Here is a 16,199-nt window from a genome sequence, read left to right on the forward strand (position 1 = left end):
TTAATCGTTGGTGTTTTTGTTTGTTTTTGTCCCTAAACTGTGCGCCCCATCTTGTCTTGCTCTCGCTGTATCCTCCGCACCAGTGCCCTAGGATCACAGCAGGCATTCACGAGATAACGGAAAAACAGTTCAATCCTTTCCTGAACCCGGGTTCAGAAAAGGAAAATGTCCTCCCCAAAGCACAGAGCAGATCAGTGGCAGACTTGAGTCCAAGTCTCCCTTCCTTTTCCCAGTCCAGGCTCCTTCCAGAGCCTGGCAAGCATTTTCCTAATCTCCCCCATAACATAGCTGTCCCAAAGAAAAGTTCCAGAAAGGGGGAGGGAGGATAGAGCGGTGTGCAGAGCAGAATAAAATCACTTGGCTTGGCCCCTCCTCGCTGGACCTTAACGTGGACACTCGGTCAGTGTAAAGAGAGGGAAACATGGCGGTAACGACGTGGCATGGCGGCGACAGTGACCCCACCAGCTAAGGGAGAGACACAATTGACAGAGGAGCGGACGGTGGGGCCGGAAGAAGCCAAGACAAAGCCCGCGCGGGCGGAGTCCAGACGCTCCTCTCTCCCCACCTCCGCCCGTCCCCTCCCTCCCAGTCACCGGACACCACGGGCAGTCAGCTGACCCGGCGACGCGGAGGTCACGTGACGGCGGGCCGGGGCGCGGACGCCAGGCGCAGGCGCAGATCTCTGGCGGTTGGGTCAGCTGACCTGCGGGGCGAGGGAGCAGTTAGGCCGCTCTCCTCTCGGGGGTCGCCGCCACCATGGCCAGCCAGTCGCAGGGCATCCAGCAGCTGCTGCAGGCCGAGAAGCGGGCTGCCGAGAAGGTGTCTGAGGCCCGCAAGCGTGAGTTCCGGGGCGGGATGGGGCGGCCGGGCGGGGCGCGGGGCCCGGGAGGGCGGCCCGGCCCGGCCCGGCCGCGGGAGGTGGCGGGTGGCGAGGCCCGAAACACTGCGGGGCCGAGGGGTGGTTCCAGTCGCGGAAGCTGTGCGACTCGAAGCCCTGGATCCGAGGCTCCGGAAGGCTTGGGGGGCGACTGGAAGTTGCCTCGTGGGGTAACTGATCGGGCGCGGAGACCTAACAATGGGTGGGCGTCCTTCTTGGTGTCTAGAGGCGTGTAAAATGGGCTGTTCAGACGGAATTCATTCTCTCCCCCCTCCCGCCTGCTCTTCTGCGGTGCCCCATCTCGATGAAGGAAGCCACCGTTTGCACAGTTGCTCAGTCTAGCAAGAGTCCTCTTGGCCACATTTTCGTTCGCCACCTTCATACCAGGTCCATACCGCCACCATCTTAGTCCAGGCCTTCGGGTTCTCTGAGGCTCCCAAAGCAGGCTAAATCCTTGAGTCCTTAAATGTTTTAAAAATGGGGCTGATAGGTGCCAAGCCCGGTGCCGGATGTACCTATCCATGGCTTCCATCATCATGGTATTTAGAATCCCAGGGAGGGAAGCCGGTGTTGGGTAGGTCAACCGCAGGCGAGGTGAGAGGACTCGAGTTGAGAAATGAGAGGTTGCTAAACAACTGAACAGGTAGACCTAGTCTGTATTCTAGACTGGTGAGTGGGAGAAGTTTCCTCTCCTGCAGTCCGTTCTCACTGCGATTCGTCATCCCCCTGCCTTTCCCACCGCCATGACAGGCAACAGACGGTTGGTGCCTGCAGAATAAAGCCCAAATGCCTTATTAGATGTTGGAGGCACTTAGGGATCAGTCTCTTGCTTTCTCCCCTAATATTACTATAGTATGCTCCTCCAGACGATTAAGCCACTTCTTTGATGCCCCTGCAGCCTTTGCATAGCTGTTTGCTCTGCTTGCAAGAGGTTTCCCCGGTTTGTTCTCTAACCCTAAATCTTGCTTCAGATCTCAAAATGGAGGCAGCTAGCCTTCCCTGGCTTGACCTCCTTTCAGATTAGGTAGGCTAGGAGTCCTTCCCAGGTGCAGTAACCTGTGTCTTCAGTCACTCAGTCAAAAAACTGGAGATCAGGGACTGTATCTAGTTTATCTATTCAGTTTCCCATCTAGTGAGAGATATTTCTATCCCAAGTTTACAAATGGGGAAAATGAGGCTCAGAGAGAAATGACTTGACCATATCCTGGGAAGCAGCATAACTGATGTGTAGAGGTCTTGTGCAAGGATAAAATACCAAGAAATAGTTGTTTTAGTAATTCTTTGGTATTTCTCCTAGTATAAGACTTACACTCTTAAATCCAAGTACACGGCTCTTGAACTTACAATTAGGGTTATGTGATACTCTATGTTTCATAGGGAACGTTTCTTTGAGGGAACTGGGGATGGGCCTTTCAATCTTGCTCTGGTGACTGGAAAGTTCTGTGTTCTTCACAGAATATTTCTGATTATGTCCTTGATACAGTATTTCCAGAACGACATCCCACAATGAGTCATGTGATGGCTCATCAGTAACAAGTTGTATCTGTTGGGAAGCATATAGAGTACTAGAGGCCCGATGCATGAAATTCGTGCAAGGGGCTCGCCCCTTGCAGTCGCAGCAGCTTGCCTTGGCCCTCACAGTTCCTGCTTAGTCCAGAAGGTTGTCCGGCATCCATTCTAATTAGCATATTGTGCTTTTATTATTATAGATTTTGGGCAAGTGCAGGAACAAGTATTTGGAATATGGTAAGAATAATGCTGAGTGCCTTGGAGAAGTGTGTCATGTTTTTCACCTTATTTTATTTTTAAAAATGTTTTCTTTGTTTATTTCAGAGAGGAAGGAAGAGGGAGAGATAGAATCATCAATAATGAAAGAATTATTGATCAGCTGCCTTCTGCACACCCCCTACTAGGAATCGATCACAAAACCTGGGCATGTGGTCTTTTTTTGTATTCTTTTTAAAAATATATATATTTTATTGATTTTTTTTACAGAGAGAAAGAGAGAGGGATAGAGGGTTAGAAACACTGATGAGAGAGAATCATCGATCAGCTGCCTCTTGCACACCTCCTACTGGGGATGTGCCAGCAACCAAGGTACATGCCCTTGACCGGAATTGAACCTGGGACCTTTCAGTCCACAGGCCAACGCTCTATCCACTGAGCCAAACAGGTTTTGGCTGTATTCTTATTCTTAATATATTTTTATTGATTTCAGAGAGAAATGGGGAGGGAGGAATAGATAGAAACATCAATGATGATAGAGAATCATTGATCAGTTGCCTCCTGCAAACCCCCCACTGGGCATTGGGTCCACAACCCAGGCATGTAACCCTGAATGGAATTGAACCCAGGACCCTTCAGTCCACAGGCCAAGGCTCCATCCATTGAGCCAAGCCGTCTAGGACTGGCCTGGAATCTTAACCGTAATCTCCTGGTTCATAGTTTGATGCTCAACCATTGAGCAACACTGGCTGGGCAATCTCAAATTTTGTGATTATTAGGAACAGAATATTGAGAAGAACTAAAATTTGAAAATTATTGCTTGCCTTGATCTGTAATTATAATTGACTTACCTAGTTAGGAATTGGGAAGAGGCAATACATGATGTGGTAAAATGGTCCAATCCAAATTTTCGTGAAATTGTTGCTTTGAACCATCCTATATATTGAAGAGCTAATATGCAAATGGTCATCACACCCTCCTGTGTGTGTCCGGGGACTGAGGCCACGCCCCTGGGACAAGGGACCTGAGGCTGCCCTCCCTCCCTACCCCCCACTGCCCTGCGGGGCTTGACAGGGGTAGGGCCGGCCAGGTCTGAGCAATTTCAAAGTGGGTGGGGACTTGACTTGGTACCTCAATGCACCCCAGAGTCTGACAGGAGGGAGGTTTTCATATACATTTTAATTTTCTTTCATCTCTGACACTTATATTATAGGGATAGGGCAAATAGCAATATTAAAACATTTCCCCTATTAATTCTCTTTTAATGTGCATGGATTTCGTGCACTGGGCCGCTAGTAATATATATGTATTTTAAAAATTGTGTTTTGGTTTATTCCATTGGAATGAAACATAACACTGACTTCCATATATAAGGTTCACTAAAAGCAAGATTGAAAATAAATATAATTTCTGATTCAAATATTTTTAGTTTTCAGAGAAACCTATCAAAATTGAACATTGAAGATGTTTGCTGATAGGCAGAGAGTATATTAAGTGATTAATTCAGGGAGCGTGGGAGTTGGGAGTGATCAGGAGAGTGGTATTGTGAAATTATGTAGAGCTACTGCATAATGTTTGGTGCATAAATGTTATTGTAGATGGTTGGTTTGGAAAAGATCTTTTCTCTGAAATAAGGCTTTGAATACACCTGTTGAGGATAACATGTAGAGCACTGGATACAGGTTGGTTGAGCAGAGGACAGCAGTAGGCCCTAAGCTGTACTGAAATAAACATACATGCAGAGTAGTCTTGGGGTGCTCAGAGAGAGAGCTGTTGGTTGTTTCGGACTGCCCCATCATGGGGTCATTAGATCCAAGTAATTTCTTAATTAGGAGATGGAAGGTTAAATTTCATTTCATTCACATGAGTTGAGTAAAATTTGGGCAATTGATATACAATAATGTATAATAAAGCTTAGTTTTAGATGCTTTTTTGCTCTTAAATAAATGTTCAAATTGTTTGATTAGGACCTTTTCCCCCCCCCCCTGTTTGGGTATCTGAAAAGTTAGTGAACAGAGCATTACAGTAACTATTGGTTGGTCTTGGGGTCTATTTTTATACAGGCTTTGTTAGAACCTAGAGAATTTCCCCATCTGTGTATTAAACTAGACCCTTCTAGAAACCAGACTGAAAGGGTTAAAGAGAATAAAACAGGGCAGAGAAAAACTCACTGTGCTTAGCGGATATCTTGCAGAAAGCTTGCAGTCCTGAACACCGCATAGCTCAGATAACCAGAAGACACCTGGCGGTGGGAGGAACGAAGGACCAGGCCCTTACGTCAGCCAGCCCAACTGCTTGCAGCCAGCAATAGCTGATAAAAGTCTTCCCTTTCCTACACTCTCCACTGACTCTTCTTTGTCGATTCAGCCCTTCTGCAATAAGAGCTTTTTGATAATTATAGCCTCATGTTATAGGTGCACGACCCCGGCCCACTCGGAATCTTTCACAGACCACCTGTGCCTCCCCACCTCTCAGATGCTGTGCAGTCTTACATCCAGTGCTCTCCGTGGAGAATGCCTTCCCAGTACCACTTTCGTTGCTTAGATCCTGTGCCCGGGCATCAGTTTCCAACGTGACATCATCTGTTTCATTTAGTTAGGTTTTGAGAGCCTGGAGGGCAGGGGAGGAGAGGTTGCTGTCTCTTGGGAGCATATTAGTCTCCTTGCTAAGCTTCTAAAGAAGAGCTCCAATCGTAATCAACAGCATCATTAGGTGTTTACTTCTTGGGAAGAGGAAGAGCTCCTTAGATGGCTAATGCCACCTATTTGATGTTGGTTCTTAGTAGTTGAGGTTGGGAGAATATTCTTACACGTTCCAAAAAGTTTTTTCATCATTTTTTACTGTCTGTAGTTACGGAAGGCAGTTGTTTTTCTAGTTAAATAAAGCCAGTAGGAGGGAGGAACCTGTACTATTAGTTAGCCCTGAATTCCCCCTCTCCCCTGCAGGTCTCTTGAGACTGTATCTTGAAACATTTTTTTGTTTACCATCTCAGTCTCTGCTTCTTTCTCTTGTCTTTTAACCACTTCCTGATGTAGCTCTTTCTTTTGAAAACAGGAAAGAACCGGAGGCTGAAGCAGGCCAAAGAGGAGGCTCAGGCTGAAATTGAACAGTACCGCCTGCAGAGGGAGAAGGAGTTCAAGGCCAAGGAAGCTGCGGTGGGCCCCATTTATTTTCATTACTGCTTTGCTTTCTTTAGACTTCCCTCTCCTCCCCTTCCCTCCAGGCTCTCAAAGTGCCCAGCATAGCTTGTTAATTCTCATTCTGGTTGGGTTTTAAAATTTTGGTTGGTGAATGTTTTATTGGATGCTTAGGCTGAATCTCTTAGGGTGACCAATTTTCAACTAATAGTGAGTCCAAGTATTCACTTATTCATTCATTTAATAAGTATGTTGAGCAGTTAACATGTGACAGGTCCTGTGCAAATGCCAAGGGCTGAGCTGTGAACAGAAATAGACATGGTCCTTGCCTTCATGGAGCCTAGCTACGGGCTGGTGGTCAAGGAGACTCAGTGAAATGCCAGTCACGGGAACTGCAGCTTGAAGAGTGTGGTAGCAGAGACACACATATCTTCCAGAGCCTCACGTTAGTGTAAAGTCACGTACCAGCGAGAGGCTAGATGACCATGCATGAGATGTATACAGTCATAGTACAAAAACACATCTCAGAGTACAAGGGAAGCAAGGAAAATTCTGGAAAAGGGAAAGGATGGAGAAGGGCTTCACAGAGAAAAGAAATTCTATTAGGACTCTTGGATGTAGGTAACAGAAGACAATTTCAACAATTTTAAACAAAATGGAATTAATTAAAAACCCCAAGCATACCCGTAGACCTTGCCTGACTGTGCTCATGGCCAGGCAGGGGGGACAGTGTATGCAAGAGTAATTTGGAGTTTGTGCCAGCTCTAGCCAGCCTACTCAGTGGCTGGATAAGTTGCATTACTTCGACATTTAAAAAACCCCACACAAACACACACAAAAAAACAATAACAACCCAGATAAAAGGCTAACTTGATATTGATCCGGAAGTTTAAATAATGGTTTGAGGACTCTTAATTTCATCGCTCCACTGTGCCTTTGGCTTTGTGGGCTTCATTCTCAAATTCTACATAGTGGCCTCTGCTAGTTGCAGGTGCAAATAGCAGTAAGTAGCAAAAGTTTCATTCATCTTTGCATTGGGTGATGATAGTGTTATTAAAACTTAAAATATTTCTGACTCTTAAACTGGGGCAGATTGTAAATTGTCAGACTGCCCACAGAGGAGTGTAGAAATACTCTTGTTAGGACAGTCATCTCATAATTGTTTCTAGAGGCAGTATCGGTTTTGTACACAGTGTTCCAGTGTAACTTCGGTTTTGAGTACTGGGACGTGGCATATAGTTTATATTCACCGAATAGAGCTGGCGGCCCCTCTCTCCAGTAGGGGTTATGGACATTCCTCCAGTAGGGGTTATGGACTTTTTTCCTCATCCCCCTAGTAGGGGTATTGGACTTTTTAAAAATATGACGTAGCAACTGAGCTAACCATTATGAAATGCTTCAAGGTATCCCTATACTATGAACAGTTGTAGTATAGGGTAAAAAGCCCTAGAGCTGAATCTTAGTGTGTTCACCCTGACCTCTTTGAGCCTTGGTTTCCTCATCTGCAGAAAGGGGAGTGATAGCCTCTTCATAGGTTATGGAGGAGTAGATAACATCTGAGAGAATGCTTTGTAAACTGCCTTGTTTTATACAGATAGAAAGGGATATAGCTGTTAATATATGGAGTGAGGTGAGAATAGGAGACACAAAGGGTCAGACACAAAAAAGTTATGTCTTCAGGAACCTGATAGATCACTCTCTAATAACGTAGGTACAGCAGATAACAAAAGCCAGCCATACTGTGAAGGCAATAGAAGATAAAAAACAAATGGTTAGCAATCAATGTTTGTTAAATTGTGAATGGAGACGGAAGCGTAAGATAGCCATACAGTAAGATATTTTAGCAATTAAACGGGGCAACAATGAGAAGTTAGTTTCTCTTCAACCCAGACCTGTAGTCCTCAGAGAGAGTTGCTGTTAAAAGTATCTTATGTATTCTAGAATATTTATATTCGAAAGAATAGATGTTATGTATTCATAATAGCGGTGAATCTATTGGTAAACTTAAGAGCAAAAACATTAGCCCTCTCGCTTTGGCTCAGTGGTTAAGCGTCGGCCCGTGATCTGAAGCGTTGCGGGTTTGATTCCTAGTCAGGGGCACATGCCTTGGTTGCAGGCTTGATCCCCAACTCTGGTCAGGGCTCATGTGGGAGGGAGGCAACCAATCGATGTGTCTCTCTCACATTGGTGTTTCTTTCTCCCCCTTCTTCATCCTTCTATTCTCTCTAAAGTTAATGGAAAAATAGCCGAAACCGGTTTGGCTCAATGGATAGAGCGTCGGCTTGGGGACTGAAGGGTCCCGGGTTCGATTCCGGTCAAGGGCATGTTCCTACTGGGGATGTGCACGAGGCAGCTGATCAATGACTCTCTCATTGATGTTTCTAACTCTCTATCTCTCTCCCTTCCTCTCTGTACAAAATCAATAAAATATATTTAAAAAAATAAATAAATAAATAAAATAAAGTTAATGGAAAAATATCCTCAAGTGAGGATTAAAAACAACAACAAAAAAACATTAGTAATAGTGAAACGCTGTATATTCTTCCTAAATTGTGTCCCCCTTGTGTCTTTGTGTTTATTATTTTTTAGAGGTTTTTTTTTTTTTTTTTAATATATTGATTTTAGAGAGAGGAAGGGAGAGAAGAAACATTGATTTGTTCCACTTATTTATGCATTTGGTTGATTCGTGTATATGCCCTGACCAGGGATCAACCCTCAACCTTGGAGTATTGGGACGGATATGCTTTAATCAACTGAGCTACGTGGCCAGGGCCAAGAGCTTTTTAAGAAACACACACACACAAAAACACTTACGTCCCCCATTTAAAATCACACGAGGAAACTTCCTTACCAGCTACAGGATACCACTCTGTATCTTGCCTTTTTCCCCTTAAACTGCCAGGTTTTACAGGTCACTCTTAAATGGCTGAAGAGTATGCTCTGATGTAGATACACCATCATTTGTTCAACTAGGCTTCAGTCCTTGGGCCTTTAGATCATTCCAGTGTTAGGCTGCACATTAGACTCGAGAGATGGGACTATATCATCCTCTGGGGTCCTTTCCTAGCAGCAGAGATGCTGTGCAGTTTGCTTCTGATAGATGTTGTAAGGTTGACCACCAAGTAGTAATTGCATCAGGTTTTGCTCCCATTAACTCTGCGAATGCCAACTTCCTGCATGCTCTTCAACCAGGAGGCTCCATTGACTGATGCTGATTGTTTACATTCACTAATGCGACTGGGTTACCAAATGTGGTTCCTGACATTCTCTGTGTGTCCTTACTCCTCCACTCAGGCTCTGGGATCCCACGGCAGTTGCAGCACTGAAATGGAGAAGGAAACCCAGGAGAAGATGCACATCCTCCAGACCTACTTCCAGCAGAACAGGGATGAAGTCCTGGACAACCTCTTGGCCTTTGTCTGTGACATCCGGCCAGAAATCCATGAAAACTACCGCATAAGTGGATAGGGAAGAAAAAGGAAGCATCATCTGTTCTATGGGTTGGCATTTTATATGCCTCCATGGAATATGAAGCTTTTGCAGAGCTTGAGTTAGAATCTTGTGAAAAGGCATTAAATTATTTCTGTATACTGTATAGTAGGTCCTTTTGCTTTTGGGAGAACAGCAAATCTAGTTTCTTTCTATAAACTTAGAGTAGAGTTTATCCAAAGGTTTCACCTTTTTACCTCATATTTCTTAGAAAGTTAATGAGTGTACTTTGTCTTTTTCTATGCCTTTTAATTCAAGTAACATATAAATATATATAACAATACTGTTTCTTTGTTAGACATGGTAAGAAACACTTTTTGTTTGTTTGTTTTTGTTTATTTTTCTTTTAAGAAAGAAAGGGATTAAATTAAATTTTTCCCTTAAGCTTTCTTGAAGGTCAGGGGCTTTATCTATGAAAAAGTAGTAAATAGTTGTTTGTAACCTGTGTAAAGCAGCAGCCAGCCTTAAAATACTAGTAGTCCTTTCTGGCGGAGGGTTAGAACAATGAGTAGTAGTATATTTGTTTGGGCTGCTTTTAGTATTAATCCAAATTACTAGATGATAGAATTCAAAAACTTGTTACATGTTGTTTCTTGGTGTACTGATAATCATTTTAAAGTAAAGACTTTGTCATGCATTTTCCTTCTCTGGTCCATCCTTTTTGATGATGCAGTGTGTGCTTTAACCCAGACGTTTTGCAGAATTTCCCTGAGGAAATTAGATCAGCACGTGTGCCACACACATTCCCGCACATACTTAGAAAATATTCTTGGTCTGCATCTTGGCAAGAACGAAAGAATCACTTCTGCACTTATATTTCCTAATCCTCGTAACAACTTTATGTTATGAGATATGAGGCAGAGACGTTAAAGGACCAGGTCACTGACATGTTACGCCAAGATTCGGATTGGCAGGCAGATTTAGTATCTGCTTAACCACCATGCATATGCTCAGAAGTGAGGGTATCATACACCTTTGATGTACCACACCCACAGATCCTTCATCTCCCAAACCCTAGATTGATTGCTTCTCGGGCAATTTCATGTCCTGTCTAGAGAGAAAAATACCCCAATGTTGCCCATTACAAGTACAGAAACGGACCATTCCACTGGGTGCCACTGCTCAGACCACTCAAGTTCTTGAAAGAAGGCATGAAACATGTGGCATCTACAAGTTCCCTAAGATTTACCACTTCCACTTTCTGGGTGGAAAATAACCCTTGAGGTTCTGAAAGGTGAAGCAACTTGTCCGGCTGTGCAGTCAATCTCTGCATGCTTCTAGTGAGGGAGTCATTCTGTGTGCGGCACTGTAAACCTACAGCCCTGCCTGGTGATCCCACTTCCACGGGTGGGAAAGCTGAGGCCCAGAGGGGTTAGAGAATGTTCTAGTCTTGAGCAAAGGAGTGACAAAGCTGGACGGGAGTCCATAGACCTGCTGGAAGGCTGCAAGAAGAAACTGATGATGCTTTTTCCTTGGAATGTGGTGAGCAGGCACTCTGAAGCCAACTTGCATTTCTTGGCACATTAGTGGGAACAGTGATGGAGTGATGGTTCCAGAAGTCAAGGAAAGTTTGGTGGGAAGGGTCTGTTGAATGAGTCTCGCATGTCCCAGGTTTGTTTTTTCCCCCACCTTTTCAATTTTCTCTCCTTCAAGCACAGTCTGGCAGATCTCAAGAGTGTTTTTCTCCTGTCAACTGATCTCACATCATTTCAGTGGCTCTGAAATGACTGCAAAAGCTTGTGCACAGGCAGGCAGTTCAAGTCTTGCTCCCCCATTCCCACCCCGTCCCCTACGAATAAGCAGGTCTTAGGCAGGAGAGGCACATTCACTATTGAAATATTAGGCCAGCGGTTGGGGAGAGGAAGCTGCCAGATCATGTCAACATCTATCTTCTATGGCCATGGTCGGCAAACTGCAGCTCATGAGCCACATGTGGCACTTTGGCCCCTTGAGTGTGGCTCTTCCACAAAATACCACGGCCTGGGCGAGTCTATTTTGAAGAAGTGGCGTTAGAAGAAGTTTAAGTTTACAAAATTTGGCACTCAAATTTCAATTTACTGTTGATATTTGGCTCTGTTGACTAATGAGTTTGCCGACCACCATTCTATGGCTTTTAAAAAAAACCTGAAATGGCACTCACTAGCTCCTGGGTCAAGTATGAATTCAATGCCATAGCTCACAGTATTTGTGTGGATGATTGATGGGGATTGGTGGGCTGGGGAGGAACAGACAATATTCCCCTTCCCCCTTTTCTACTAGAAAAGAACTAAAAGGGAAGAGTGGCAGGGAATCGAGAACAGGTGGCAGCAGCTGAAGATAGGATTAGGAGAGAAGCTAGGCTGGCTGGTCTGAAAGCTTGATGGGGTTGTCTACAATTATCTAATGGAGTTTTTAAAGATAAAAAGACCCAAGAGTCTAGCTTTAGTTAGCCCGATTACCTTAAAAAAAAAATACACAAACACACACACACACACACACACACACACATATATTGATATGTGTGTGTGTGCGTGTGTGGTTTTTTTTTTTGTTTTTTTTTTTTGTTTTTTTTTTACCCCAGAGAGAAAGGGAGAGGGAGAGAGAGAATCATTGACTGACTGTGCTGCACACCCCACACGGGATTGAGCCTACAACCCAGATATGTGCCGTGACTAGGAATCAACCATGACCTAGTTCACAGGTCGGTGTTCAACCACTGAGCCAGCTGGCTGGCCAGGCCGATTACCTTTTTATTGACCTTTTCCCTCTCCCAACCAGATGTGAGTGCTCCCTCTTCAGATCCTGCCCCATCTTATTTCCTTTGTACCTGCCAGTGGCTCTTACCTTTCTGCACATAATGTAGAAATAGATTTCTGACTTTTCAGGGGAGTTGCTGGCCTCTGACAGGAATTCTTTATATATATACTTATTTACATATATATATATATATATATATATATATATATATATATATATAATATATATTATATATATCTGTTTAAAAAATATGTTTTATTGACTTTTTACAGAGAGGAAAGGAGAAGGATAGTTAGAAACATCGATGAGAGAGAAACATCAATCAGCTGCCTCTTGTACATACTGGGGATATGCCCGCAACCGAGTTACATGCTCTTGACCAGAATTGAACCTGGGACCCTTCAGTCCGTAGGCCAACGACACTCTATCCACTGAGCCAAACCGGTTACGGTGAGAGTTTCTTCTGGTTTTGACCTAGTTTCCTGACAAACAGCACGTGACCTGTCTTACTCCCTGCACATTTGTGACAAGGACAGCTGTGTGTTCAGTGCCAAGTTCTTGCATGTGTATCTTGTCATGGGGCGCTCATAGCATAATGTGACTTTCAGGATTTGGAAATCAACTTAGTACAGCCATTAGCAATGGAACATTCTTTTGGAAATGGACGTGCTTTTGGAAAAAAAAGTTTTCAAATAGCTCTAATTAGTGGTAAGGGTCAGATCTGAACCCAGGTCTATCTGACTTCCCAGCCTGAATCACTGTACAGTTTAGTTCGGTTTGTTCAGGCCATGCTAACATTTTAAGCAATATGTTTCCAAAAGAGCTAGAAAGTCAGGGACTCTCTAACTGTCGGAACCATTCCGTAAAACAAGATCTCATTTTTTATCTCTTTTCATTTACTCACCCAGCGCTTCTGAGGTTCTCCCTTGCCTGTCAGCTCCCACGCCTGAAGTTTCTGCCAGCCTGGGAAGAATTTCATTCCTTACTTCATCCAGGTTGCCAGAGAGTTGGCAGATGGCCCCCAAACACTGGTCTGTAACCCTTATAAACACAACAGGACAGATGGTGCAACTGCTGAGTAAGGGTGGCTTTGCCTGGGGTTTGTGGTTATAGCCACGTGTAGCCTAATGATGGGGATACGTTCTGAGAAATCTGTCCTTAGGTGATTTCATTGTGCGAGCATCATAGTGTGCGCTTACACAAAGCTAGGTGGAATAGCCTACTACACACCTGGGCTCCATTATAGACTTTTGGGACCACCCTCGTACATGCAGTTATTATGGGGTACATGACTATTTGAATTTAGCCGTAGTTGAGACCCTGATGATTTCATTCATAGCTATTGATTCAATAATTCAAGTGCATGAGGGGAGGGTGCTGGAGGACAGATATGAGCATGGGCAGAAACAGTTCTATGCCCCATATGTTTATTCTCTTTTTGGGAAATGGGACATTGAACAATGAGCATGCCATGTGCTAGGTGTGGCTGTCTGTCAAACAAGGGTCTAGGGGATTGGGGGACTGGCCTGGGCCCAGGGCAGGAAAGGGCTCCCAGAAGAAGGGTCCTTTTAGCTTAAGACCTAAGAATGTGTCATCAGGTGATGAGGTGGGGATGAAGTTTGGGGTTACCTTCCAGATGGCGAGGAATGGCAACCGCTGAGAACTAGAAGTGAAAAAGAGCGTGGGATGGGGGAGGAACTGAGAGATGTGCTGCAGTCTTGGAGTTTAGGGTTTTCAGAGGTGAAAGATTAGTACAGGGCAGGCTTGGGGTGAGGAGAGGCTTGGGCCTACCACATAGAGCCTTGTGAATCCGTAGAGATAGCTTTACTGAGTCTGCGTTCCAGCGGACTTTACTAGGTAGTTCTCACCTTTTCCTGGATTTTATTTACCTTCCTCCATTCTACATGGAGCCCCCACTCCCTCACGCTATAGTGTCAGGCCTTGCAAAAAGCATGATGCCTTGCTGCCCAAGACCAGTAACTCTTTTACTTTTACTGAGCACTTTGTAAGCACAGCATCATCTCATTTAATTCTTAAGGTTTTGCTCTTCTCTTCCTCCTCCTCCTCCCTCTTCTATCTTCTTCTTCTTTGCATTTCAATCCCTTTATTGAAATGTATATCCCTTAGTACTAAAACATAATGGTAGTTGGCTAGGTTACATCTGCAAACTCAGAATTAACATGGATGTAATTGAAATATTAATGTATCAGCCTTTTGGGAAAACTGAAAAGTTATCTACAAAAATATTGTTTACAAAAGTATGAGATATACTGTGGCTCTTTGGCTTACTTTCCAGTGCATATTTATCCATAACATGATGTCAACATTGGGCATCTTGGACGGACTCAGGCTACACATTGCACTGAGTGGTTTCTAACACTTCCAACACTGCAACTCTCCTTAGAGTCACTGACTTACTAGCAAGTCCTGAACACTAACTACCTCAGCGACTTTATGATTATAAAGATGGGTATTTACTCAAGACCTTCTGTTGGCACAGTATGGAAAATGAGTGAAAGTATATTCCCTTTATTTTAAACAGAATTATAAATTAGAAGCAGTGGCAGTTTTATAAAGACAGTCCTTAGTAAAAACTTCTGGAGTGTTAAATCAGCAAGTTTTCAGAGTGATGTTCATTTGAGTCACTAGTACAATAAAATGAATTTTCTCTATGTGACTATATTGAAGCAGATTTTGCATAAAAACTTTTTTCCCTGGACATAAACATCACCTGTCTTGTAGAAAACATGTTAAAGATAATACTCCAAGATTAACAGGCATGTAGTTTTGCTTTATATAAAATGTGAATGTAATTCCCATGTAGCAGCAATCAAGTCCACATCTCTGGATAATCTATTACTTGCATTATGGTGCTAAGAAACCATATTCACTGCCTAAACTAGTGACCCTTATAATGTCTTAAAAAAAAAAAAATAAATATATATATATATATATATTGATTTTTTTAGAGAGAGGAAGGGAGAGGGATAGAGAGCTAAAAACATCAATGAGAGAGAAACATCGACCAGATGCCCCCCCACGCACACACCCCCTCCCCCACTGGGGATATGCCCACAACCAATGTACATGTCCTTGATCGGAATCGAACCTGGGACCCTTCAGTCCACAGACTGACACTCTATTCACTGAGCCAAACCCGTTTCGGCCCTTATAATGTCTTAAAAGTGCATTTGTGAAATATTGGTTTTGACGTAAACCTAATAATTTAAAAATTAAGTAGGTTTCCATTTTTAGAACCTCCTCAATATACTGACCCAATATCGGAAGTTGGATCAATGTTAGAAATAAAGATTCACAGTTTACCTTCCAGACTTTTCATTAACATTTCACATTATGGACTTGGCTTTGTTTGTATGCCTCCATGAATTCAAATTTAAGCCTAATTCCACTATAGCATAATGTTAATAGGCAGTTTTCCCAAATCCGAGAACATCAGTGCTAATCTGATGTTTTGAGGATTCACAGCTTAAATCCACTATAAAATTGTGGAATCCATCCTCCCGGATTGTGGCGAAAGGCTTCAGAGAAGTTCCCATTGCTGTAATAATCCAATTAAGGAACAGTTTCAGGAATTGTTGGAGGGTGCGTTATTCTGTAGTATCTATGCTTCAATGGCCTTGCAGTTTGCCCAGAAACAATCCATTTCAACTTCGGAACATTTGGTTTGGAGCACTTGTTTGATGAATATTCAGTTAAACACTTGGATAGGAGCTCTTGCCAGAAGGTCCAATCGCTGCCATTTATCTTGGAATGTTCCTGAGGACATCCTACGACTTCTGTTAACTCTACACACTTCTGTGCGTGGATCTCCAATGCAATGATAGACAATGCCAACACAGAAGGCCTTGCTTTAGAAAATAGGGTCCTGCAGTTTGCTGGTATTCTTTTCCTTCTCTTACAAGTGAAGAAATGGAAGCTCAGAGAGGTGAACAGACCTGTACAAGTTCACATGCCCGTAAGTGGCAGAGCCTGGTCAGCCGGTTCCAAAGGCCCACGTCTTTGAGTTGGACGAGCAGTGAGAATGCCCAGGAAAGAAGCCTGGCAGAAAATATGATATCAGGCTTCACGGAGGAGGTAGGCCATGCTGGAGAGGCAGGATTTGGATGGCTGGTGATCAGGTCCCATGTGTCAAAGGATCCCTTTTTTCCTCTCAATATTTTTAATGATTTTTAGAGAGGGAGAAAGAAATATCAATGGAGAGCAGAACATCAATT

At 43.7% G+C, this 16,199-nt stretch overlaps 1 protein-coding gene across 1 annotated transcript; it reads left to right on the top strand.

Moving 5' to 3' along the window:
• The first annotated feature begins 650 nt into the window (after positions 1-650).
• ATP6V1G1 (ATPase H+ transporting V1 subunit G1) lies at positions 651-9,865 on the top strand. The gene is made up of 3 exons (XM_084898613.1): positions 651-838; positions 5,657-5,757; positions 9,034-9,865. The coding sequence occupies exons 1-3, from the start codon at positions 757-759 to the stop codon at positions 9,205-9,207; spliced, it is 357 nt and encodes a 118-aa protein (XP_084754739.1). The 5' UTR covers positions 651-756; the 3' UTR covers positions 9,208-9,865.
• The last annotated feature ends 6,334 nt before the right edge of the window (positions 9,866-16,199 follow it).

Source organism: Pipistrellus hanaki, assembly GCF_964339955.1.
Source record: "Pipistrellus hanaki genome assembly, chromosome: 11".
Classification (NCBI taxonomy): domain Eukaryota; kingdom Metazoa; phylum Chordata; class Mammalia; order Chiroptera; family Vespertilionidae; genus Pipistrellus; species Pipistrellus hanaki.

Coding starts and splice junctions, on each gene's coding strand:
- ATP6V1G1 (XM_084898613.1), top strand. CDS start 757: ATGGCCAGCCAGTCGCAGGGCATCCAGCAGCTGCTGCAGGCCGAGAAG. Junction 839..5,656: donor GGTGTCTGAGGCCCGCAAGC/GTGAGTTCCGGG, acceptor TTTTGAAAACAG/GAAAGAACCGGAGGCTGAAG. Junction 5,758..9,033: donor TCAAGGCCAAGGAAGCTGCG/GTGGGCCCCATT, acceptor TCCTCCACTCAG/GCTCTGGGATCCCACGGCAG.